This window comes from Henckelia pumila, chromosome 4 (assembly GCF_033568475.1).
Source record: "Henckelia pumila isolate YLH828 chromosome 4, ASM3356847v2, whole genome shotgun sequence".
Taxonomy (NCBI): Eukaryota; Viridiplantae; Streptophyta; class Magnoliopsida; order Lamiales; family Gesneriaceae; genus Henckelia; species Henckelia pumila.
Window position 1 is genome coordinate 42,280,421 of NC_133123.1, and position 10,095 is coordinate 42,290,515.

Genomic DNA, 10,095 nt, shown 5'->3' on the forward strand with positions numbered 1-10,095 from the left:
ATAATTCAAATTATTTATTTGCATAAATAAATCCGACGAGCCAATTAAGAATATCGTAACTTGATTGTTCTATAAACAATCATTCTGAATTGATTATATATTTAACAAAATTACTAAAGAGTAGAGACGGTGGTGAATAAATTTATAAACAAATATTTAGTAGTGTACATAAAACGTGTACTGAAATTTGTAATTCCCACCAATTCTTCCAGCTCGTGGACGTATACTATGGTGTTTGTTCACTGAACTAACAGACAAACTCGCATACGTAAAACTTGGAAGATTAGGACACCAAGTAAGAAACGAAATCGAGACGATCGGACGCGAAACACTATATTTTGCAAGCAGAAAAGATCAAAACTCGTTAAGCTATTGACTTTCGAGTTGAAATGGGATCATTTGAAATCCATAAATTCAAACGACACCAGAAGGAAGGTAGATGCAATCACTATATCCGAACTCCGGAGAGGATATTTCCGAAAATCGAACGTTTAACAGGCATTCATGCAGGGCGGGATCTCATTTAAGCAAATTTAAGGCAAAATATAACTCTTTAAGAAGCAGCATCGGCATAGCAAATACAAATCCCACTGTGAGTCAAAAATTTGTATCCTGTTTATATTTATCTTCTAAGATACAGGACCAAGTAAAAATGTTTGCTTTCTTTAAATATTGAGTAGGATGTAAATTTTTGGTTATCACACTAGGAACTCGTTGCCTATATCTTTGAACTTCAAGATGCTGTCTTCTACATTTTCCCGGGTATTGAGTTTTGCTGTTCCAAACTTCCAAGTAACTGGAGAACAAAACTTGGCACAAAAGAAAGGCAGAAATCAGGAAGCTTGGCAGCAAATATTACAAGATAGGTAACATGAACTCGTGCGGCAGGAAAATTTCTAATGTATATAGTGCCTATCATTTAAACCGGACCAATTCGTCTAAAGTCCAGATTTTAAGCCACTTCATGGATTTTGTTATCAAGTAATGCATAGCTCGATCCAGATTAATTGATTTAGTAAAAAAGAAACATCATATATAGCATTAACAAGAATAAATTCAAAGAAGTTTCAGATAAATATTATATGATTCGGATGTTTCAGAAAAGGTACCTGACTAGAATACTAGATTACTTCAATTGTTAGGAACCTCATTTCCGAATGGAAAGATCTATGTGAAGGTACGCGATGCAAGTGACGAAGAAAAGGAAAAATGCAGAAACTAGCATCAGCGGTTCTGCGAGCATAAATACTGGGTTGAAATTGTAATGCACCTGCACAAGCAATTGAGACAGGCAGACAGCAAATGAATAATAAGAAAGGAAGTGTTAGAAACCAAATAGAAACATAGAGGAGAACAAACCAGCAAGAGAACAAGTGTTCTAGACCTCAACTCTCAGATAAAACATAAGCAAAAAAGTGAACTTCCCAACCTCGAGTCATCAAGTAGAAAAGAATAGAAAACACAGATAAATTCTAGTAATTTTGAAATCAATGAAAGGAAAAGTCCACTAAGAGTGACTTTTCCATACATCTCAACTCCAAATATACATATTACTGGTACTATGCACTCCATTTTAAGTTAGATAAAGTTCTCAAAATCCATGGACTGTTATGAACCCGATTTATATGAAGAAATTCAATACAAAATATATAAATCCCAGAGCAAGCTCTGTAAACCCTAGCCAAAATTGCTAGTAATTCCCTAGCCAAAGCTAGTTACAAAATCTAGAATGATAACTGAATTATTAACTTCTCCTTATGCTACTCTTTTATTCTCCTAATTTCTCCACTTACACGTGAATTATACTAACGGGCCCTGACGTGGACCTTGATCCTTTTTCTATTCAATATATAGGCCCAATAGTATTTGGGCCATAACAATACTGCCCTCCTTAAGATTAGCCTTGTCCTCAAGGCTAAAAGTTGAAAGTCGATTGTAAAGGTTTTCCCTCTGCTTGGCACCATGATTCTGATTTGACAACTTGAACTTCAACTACTTTGCATGATTTGTCAAACACACAGCTAGCTGGAAATAAGCAATTTCTGGGCAGAGTAAATTCCAAACTATGGGAAGAGATGTTCTGCCGTTCTCAATAGTATTCAATGCTCCCACTTTTTTTTTTTTTAAGTGCATCCTCAGTGTAATAGGTGACATCTCTCCCTCTGTCCCATTTCCTGTTTGCATCAACTACTTCATTAGTTATGATCATACGAAAATAATCCTTAGAAACGGTGATTTCTCTCCCTCTGTCCCATTTCTTGTTAGCATCAACTATTCCTCCAATCACGATAACTGGGAAAAAACCTTTTCCATCTTCCACGGAAAAATGTAAGAGCTGGACCTTAGATGTTATGGTAAGATTCAGAAATTTAACGGCAGGCCTCAAGATAGTTTGATCCCTTTTGTCATCACCGATGACCAAAACATCAACAAATGTCGTAATTACCTCGTATACGGGAACCTCCTCTATTCTTGTTACAAGGATCAGAATTACTTGCATCAACTTGCACCAAATATAACTGCAATCCGACCTCATCTTTGGGCCAAAAGGAGAAACACACGTACTTTTTACCTCCCTCACAACCCACTGCATAGTTACCCACTTCTTAGTCTCAGTTAGAAATACCTTGTTCGAGCCAAACCCAATTCTTCCATGGCTGTGATAATAAAACTCATCGGCTATAATTTTTTCCTCTATCTCATAGCGCAATTCCACTGGCTTCGCATTTGTAACTCCTTTAGCTGTTCTCTTGCCTGGTGTTGCGCCACCATGGCTGGCCGTGGACTCTTGGGCCTCAATCCAATCCATCAAAACCCAGAAGAAACGATAAAGCAGCCACAAAATCATCCTATATCGTCTGGACAAACCCTCCACAAGAGTTTTCCACTGAGCATGGAAGCTTGTAGGTGGGCTAAAGGCCCATTCTTCCTCCTTAATCTCTTTCTGTCTTTGATCAACGAGGTTCTTTTCAAGTTCTTGAAGCCCTGAACACTTGTCTTCCTTTTCTTCAATTCCCTTTTGCAAAACGGTTAGGCTGTCCCGATTCCTTGTTCCTAGGCTTCGGTTATTTTCCAGAGTGGCCAAGCCGCTGCTACGCTTCCATCCTCTGGTGAAACGAGGACTCCCTAGAGTGTTTCTTCCTTCCCCCTTAACGTGGCGTCTAGGGAATGGACTTGTCTCGCTCAAATTTAAAGCGGACAAGGATTGGGCCCAACCCATACTACAGTTCTTGGGCCAGTAGTATACAAGCATATTCTTATCTAACCCAATCTCAATATGGACAGAATAACACAACCCTCCTAGTTTTAGGGTTACTTCACCCTCAAAAGAATCAAAACACAATTTCTCAACCCTGATAACTTTAATCGGGCTTTGATTTCTCGTCTAGTTCAAAATTACTTTGGGCCCATCAATCACTTGACCCATGCATTGTTCTTGAGTCCACTCTTGCGCCGACGACTTCTCAGCCTTCACGATTTGCAGCCCTACTCTCGTGCGTCCCTTCATCAGAGTTGCGTATCCATCCTTCATGGCTTTTCGGCCGCTGTAACGTTTGATCAACTCCATCCTAAGTCGCTCGTCTGTCTTCTCCCTCGTTTGACCCCGTGGCATCGCAAGGAACCTCGGGCTCATCGTTTTAATGTTTGCCGTGAAGTTACGCTTCTGCTCCCTCTTCACTCTGATGCCAGCTTTCAACTCCACAGAGAGTGTGGAGCTATGCTCCTCCGATTTCAATCCAGGTACCGCCAACGTGTGCTTTGCTTCAATATTTGGTTTTCTGCCTTGTGAGAGCTCGCCTAGGGCATCTTTCCCCTCTTCCTCTTGCTTAATCTCATCAATTATGTCAGAATGCACTTCTTCGTAAGTTTCTCTTCCTTCCGAGTTTTGTTCTTGATAGAGCAACTCATGATTCACCTTCCCCTCTGGTTTGATTACACCTTGTTGGTTCGTTTCATCCCCCAAATTTCTATTTACCGATTTCTCCAACAGACCCTTGATATTATCTCGTTGGACTGCTGCAATCCTGAATTTACCCTGATCCTTGATCCACTGTACCATCAACACCCTCAGATCACTAAGGTCTCCGAGAGCTTGATCAATCCTATCTAGCCTACCCTGCACCTGCAACATACTCTTCTGCAACCCCCTCACCGAATGCTCCATAGCTTCAAACTTCGCATCTGCTCCTGTGCTGGCCATCGTCGTCCAGTGACTCTCGAATCCGGCAGGTCGGACCAATGTTATGAACCCGATTTATATGAAGAAATTCAATACAAAATATATAAATCCCAGAGCAAGCTCTGTAAACCCTAGCCAAAATTGCTAGTAATTCCCTAGCCAAAGCTAGTTACAAAATCTAGAATGATAACTCAATTATTAACTTCTCCTTATGCTACTCTTTTATTCTCCTAATTTCTCCACTTACACGTGAATTATACTAACGGGCCCTGATGTGGGCCTTGATCCTTTTTCTATTCAATATATAGGCCCAATAGTATTTGGGCCATAACATGGACCCACCACAAATAAATCTTATTGAACACACAGGCAATTAGACACTGGAAAATGTTTGTCCCGCATTTCTTATAGAAAAACCTTTCTTCTTAATTATAGAAGGGGAATAATTCAGAAGATAAGGATGAGCGAGCATGAGTAGGGATTGTAATTTAGAAAAAAGTTGATAATTTCCAAAAAATCAGGTTTAATACATTAACAGGTTTACCTGGAAAGGAATATTATGTTCAGGAACCACATTCTTCTTCTCCAGGACTACTACCGTCCGTCCAATCACATCAAGGTATGAATACTTAGTCTGCAGGGATAAAAATGTTAAACAAAAATGTAAAACATCTATCACCACCCGTGTGACAAAAATGCCAAACTAAATAGTGGTAGCAGCCGAACGTAATAATTGGATGAACACTCAAATTAAGTCATTTTTTTCCCAAACAAACATATACTTTTTTCAGAATGAAAGAATTATATGAGCAGAAACAAATTGAGTACCAGGTTGTCCCAAAACAGAGTTAAACCAGCGACAGTGATGCGCAAATATTCTTGGGCAAATAAGATGCATTAGACTACTGCGCATCAACAGATTTATCGTGAAAAATTGGAGATGTGAAACAGTTCTTATTAAGAAAAATACATTTATGCCGATGACTAATAGTTCATCTGGCACCAAGTTCTCAAGTTTCAGCCAAGGTCTCAGATTCGAGACCAGTTGTAGCAACCTCCCCCGGCTCAAAAAAGAAAATAAAAGAAAGTTGCTACTTATGATGAAACATAGAAACTTCTCTCAGTAGACGTCCCAAATCCTAATATAGAAGAATTATTCAATTATGATTGCAATGGTTTTAGGCTGAATATTGATCGGGCTTGTTCGCCAATATATTAAAAAAAAATTCAACAAGTATTACCTCCAAGCTCTGTTCAACTGTGAAAGGAACATTGACGGAAGGATCTTTTGAACCCTCTGGAAGGACAACCTTCAAATACAATAGACAGTCAACTTATTTTCCAAAACAATTTAGCAGATCCTGAAACAACAGTGGTTATGTAATTGTAACCGATATTGCCACAGTTGAGTTATTGATAGTTCTCACTTTGATTGTCAACTTGTCAACTACAGTATTAGCAAGAGGACAGCCAAAACTGAAGTTTAGGTAACGTGCACCAGCAGAGGACTCGAGAAGAAAGTCTTGCAGTGGCACACCATAGCCGATGATAAAAGTTGTCTTCCAGCCCCCAAATAAAGGATATCGTGGTTCTATTAACAGCTCCGACTGAAAAAAAAATTACAAAAAAATATAAATTCAAAAATTTGAGGTTTTTTATTTTCTAGTTTCTACATTTCTGTTTGTACTTTATACCAGTGACTAAGCATACCAAAAGGCTAGACGAAGTTTCTAGAGATGAACATCATCATTGTTTTCCTTTTTGCAGTTTGATAATTAAGGTGCAATATTCAAACCGTTCCCAGATATGATATAGATCTTATACATTCAATCCTTAGATGAGTGACATGGGAGAAATTGAAATACATTAAACCCAAAAATACAATTGTAAATCACAACTTAACAGGAAAAAGAGTAGTAAAACATATGTTATATCCTCAGCAGCAGCCAAAACAAGATCATCTTTCCCAGTCTTTGTTGTTGCACATGTGTGTACCAAGAGGATAGAATGTTACCTTTTTGGAATCCGTGCGTAATTTTGAGGAAGATATGTTCCCTATTTCATCTCTGTAATAGACAGAATGAACTCGGGGAGGTAGCTCTGCCAGAAGGTGCTTGAATGAAGAGACACCACTGGCAGTTGGTCTAGACTGATACTCAACCCTATCACAAGAAGTTTGGTTAGATTGAAGAAACCATGCCATTTCATTTTGTACAGAAAACTAGATGGCATAAACTGTCTAAACATCAATTATACAAGCGAAAGAGATTATTAGATGCAAAAACAAGTTAGTTTTTGTATTCTCAGTAAGTATCCCAACATTTTCTTCTACATGCTTTGTGAAAAGCCAGATTGCAAAGCTTGATGTGCAAATGATCAGTAGCTGCTTAAGTAGAAAATTCGTGGACTGCCATATTTAACTCAGACAACTAGCTGCAGTAAATTAATGTGCATAGATATAACTATTTAAAAGATTGGAAATTGCAGGTACTGGTGGCCTAACCTTGAGAAAACACCTTTGTGCCTAGCACCAGCATGAGCTAAACTGTAATGCTCAGTTACCTGAATGCTCCCCCAATGAGAAATTTCAATCTCACGCTCAAGCTCCTCCACAACAGCGAATGGATGATTATTTTCAAAATGAATTATAACAGGGGAGTATGAATAAGGAATATGGTCCTCATATGGCCCATATTTCAGTTCAGTGCCAGCTCTGTTAGTGGGTTCAACTGTAGTGAATGATTCGACCTTGTTACTTGGTGTCTTAACCAAGGTGGCTTGCTGTTTGATATGATACGGCGATAGTATAATTGCACTGTCATGGTAATATACTAGTTGAGACTCTGATTGGCTTATCTCTAATGGAAATGGCTCAAGAGAGTGTGTCAAAATGTAATATATTTCCAGGGTGGTGGCCTCTCCATTTAACAGTGGATTAAGCAATGATATAGCATAGTATTTGGCTCCATTTGGTCCACTGGGGAGCTTAGTTGGATTGACTTCAAGAGAAATATATGATTTCTTCCTCTTCTTGCCAACAACTACAGCAGCTTTAACAGATGCTAGATGATCAAACTGTGCCGGTGGAAACGAAAGAAGAACTTCTGAAGCTGAATTTTCCCCAATATTCTCAACCTACAATAAGAGAATCATTGTATGATGCACAATCCACAAATCTAAGCTTCATCATGGAAAAAGCAAAACTCATAATATCTCACACATGAAGCACTAAACAGTTCTCAGGAACTGATAAACTAGGATTCTCCTTTGTTACACTAGCTGTCTGTCGCGAAGAAAGTCACTACTTGTCAAAATCTCAATGCTAATGGGATAAAGTTTGAACCTTGGACAATGATTTTTAATTTCAGAAATTAAATTTACCTCAGCAAGTGTTTTTGGCCCGACAAATTGGAATTTTCCAGATCAAAATAGGACAAAGCTCGATTCTAGAAGGTAATCATTACAAAATAACACACAGGCACATTGAGTAAAGATCCTAAACCTGAACCGAATTGACAAGCATTTAAATGAACGTTTTTTTCATACAATTTTAAAGAGGCAAGAAAAAAAAACTATCATTTTGCATTTCACCGATTATTTTACGAAAATTAGGCAGCTTCAAGATAAAGCAAAATAAATTTTCACCAAAAAGATTTGCATATCAATAGAAACTGAAAAATAAGAGGAATGACTATACAAAAGGAAGATTGAAGATAATCCCTTCACAAGTTAGTCTATTCATCAAACAAAATAAAATGAAAGCATAGGTGAGAGACGATAAATACCTTTAACGTCAAATAAACCCTAACAATGTGCGAAGTCAAGTCAATCTGCACCAGACACGGAATCTCGTCACTTAAACTGTAGGAATAAACAAATCATTCTCCGGAAATTCAAAAAAAAAAAAAAAATGTTTCTGAGAAGAGCGCATCAATGCAATCCATGCATAATTAACAGAGGAAAATAAGAATTAAAAAATCGAAACAAGATGTCAATCGAGATTTTGCCTGGCGCTCCGCTTGGACGATCTGGAGATCCGGAGGCGCAGCCGACGACACTCCGACGAGCAACGTAGCTGAGAGTACTAAGAGAGCGTACATTGCAGCAGCCATTGTTGTACAGTTGAAGACTTGACTTCTCCACCGGTGATTTCTTTTATTATTATGTTTTTTTAAATAAATAAATTCGCTCAAAAAATAAATAATTATTATATTTTATCCGCTAAATTGTCATTAAATTTAAGGGCATGTTTGGTAGTGTTGACCAGAGGAGGATAATGAATTTAACTTAAGTATGATTGGTTTTGGGTTTGAATAAATGATAACGTAGACCTCGCCCTCCAAGAAAGTGTTCAAGTTGGTAGAGTAGGTGAACTCTTGGTCATAGATCAGGAATTTGATTTCCCCTGCCAACACCTTCTTGGACTAACGTGTCACACATAACTTGTCTAATGTGGTTTACCTGACTAGCGTAGTTTAATTTACCCAGAGCGCACCGTAATTGAGATTTTTCAATGGCTTTTAAATATCTAAACTAGGGGTGCAAACGAACCAAACCCAGAGCGACTTTTGCTTTCACCTCTTCTTCAAATTTCCAAAACGAGAGCTCAAAATCTGTAAGAAAATTGCCGATTTTGCCCCATCAATCTTATTTTCCCATGCATGACAGGCTCGTCCCGTACCACCAAATGGTGGTTATGACGGATTGCACGTCAATCCATCATATAGTTAGACTCATTGATACCGTTTGGTATCATGGATGAGATGTATGATAGATGAATAAAAACATGATAAGATGTGGATAAGCAAGACATAGATATGAATAATATGTTGTTTTGTATGTTTTTTATTTTGTAAGATTATTGTATTTATTCTCTTAATCACCATTGTCAATTTCACACAATTTCACTTATATGACATTCATCCTCCATTAATACCATGAGTTAAGAGGTATTTATCATCAAACCTACATCTAATGTTATATCGAGCCATGAGATATCATTGAGTTAACAAAAAAATGAGAAAAACATGGGATGAGTAAAAATTTGTGTCTCATTACACTACCATCTCATGTACCAAACGATACCATTGAGTTGTTTTGCCATACCAAATGTTTGGGTTGTGATGAGTTAACTTACAGGTTGGTCCGTTCCAACAATCCGTTTTAACAATTTTATTGGGAACATATCATGTTTAGTTTCACAATTTCATATTTATTATTTATCCTACATCAATCAAATCATTAATTATTTATTTCACATTCATCATATCGATGATATAAAATGACAATATTACCCCTCACATATATTTTTTTGTTTATATTATTAATCATTTAAAATGTTAAAAATGTAATTTATCATTTTATATCAAATTTAATAATTCAAATGAAACATGTTATTATTTATCAATTAATATTCCACATCCAACTCAAACAAATTAATAATCCAAATCAAACAAATTCGTGTCAAAATTTAATATTTATTCACGCATTGCATTCCAAATGATACTAAGTTAACTCTCTAAAATAAAAAATTTATCACGTTCATTTATTGCGATACATTAATTATATTAGATTCAAAAAAATTCTTAAAATTGTTGATGTGATTATATTATGTTATTTAAAATCTTAATATCACGCTATTTTAAGAAAATAGTTAAATATATTATAAAATTTTCTAACTATAAAATAAAATTATTGTAGTATCTAATATGCAAAAAAGAATTTTATGGCATGATTTGCAAATTAACGAAAGCTTATATATAGAGATGTGAAAATGGGGAATGTCGATCCTACAGATAGGGTAATACCCCCTCTGTATTTCCTTGGCCATGATTGACTAATTTTGATGTAGGCCCCACATCAAAATTGAAAATTGGCCAATCATGGCCAAGGAAAGTGCATAGGGGTAAGAATCC

At 36.9% G+C, this 10,095-nt stretch overlaps 1 protein-coding gene across 2 annotated transcripts; it reads right to left on the reverse strand.

Annotated features, from left to right (window-relative positions):
* Positions 1-532: 532 nt before the first annotated feature.
* Positions 533-8,330, reverse strand: LOC140865138 (dolichyl-diphosphooligosaccharide--protein glycosyltransferase subunit 1B). Of its 2 annotated transcripts, none has more exons than XM_073269661.1 (9): positions 8,188-8,330; positions 7,966-8,010; positions 6,684-7,315; positions 6,195-6,342; positions 5,608-5,787; positions 5,422-5,490; positions 4,725-4,814; positions 1,110-1,270; positions 533-796 (listed from the first exon to the last, which is right to left on the reverse strand). In XM_073269661.1, exons 1-8 carry the CDS (start codon positions 8,290-8,292, stop codon positions 1,148-1,150), a joined length of 1,392 nt encoding a protein of 463 aa, XP_073125762.1. In that variant the 5' UTR covers positions 8,293-8,330; the 3' UTR covers positions 533-796; positions 1,110-1,147. The 2 variants fall into 2 exon arrangements, with proteins under 2 accessions (XP_073125762.1, XP_073125761.1); XM_073269660.1 differs by having other exon boundaries at positions 533-809.
* Positions 8,331-10,095: the final 1,765 nt, after the last annotated feature.

Bases quoted from the DNA above. Each gene is read 5' to 3' on its own strand.
- LOC140865138 (XM_073269661.1), bottom strand. From the start codon at position 8,292: ATGGCTGCTGCAATGTACGCTCTCTTAGTACTCTCAGCTACGTTGCTC. The intron at 7,316-7,965 runs GTATTTATCGTC...CTCTTATTGTAG, and splicing joins GGGTTTATTTGACGTTAAAG to GTTGAGAATATTGGGGAAAA. The intron at 4,815-5,421 runs GTAATACTTGTT...TTATCCCTGCAG, and splicing joins CAGTTGAACAGAGCTTGGAG to ACTAAGTATTCATACCTTGA.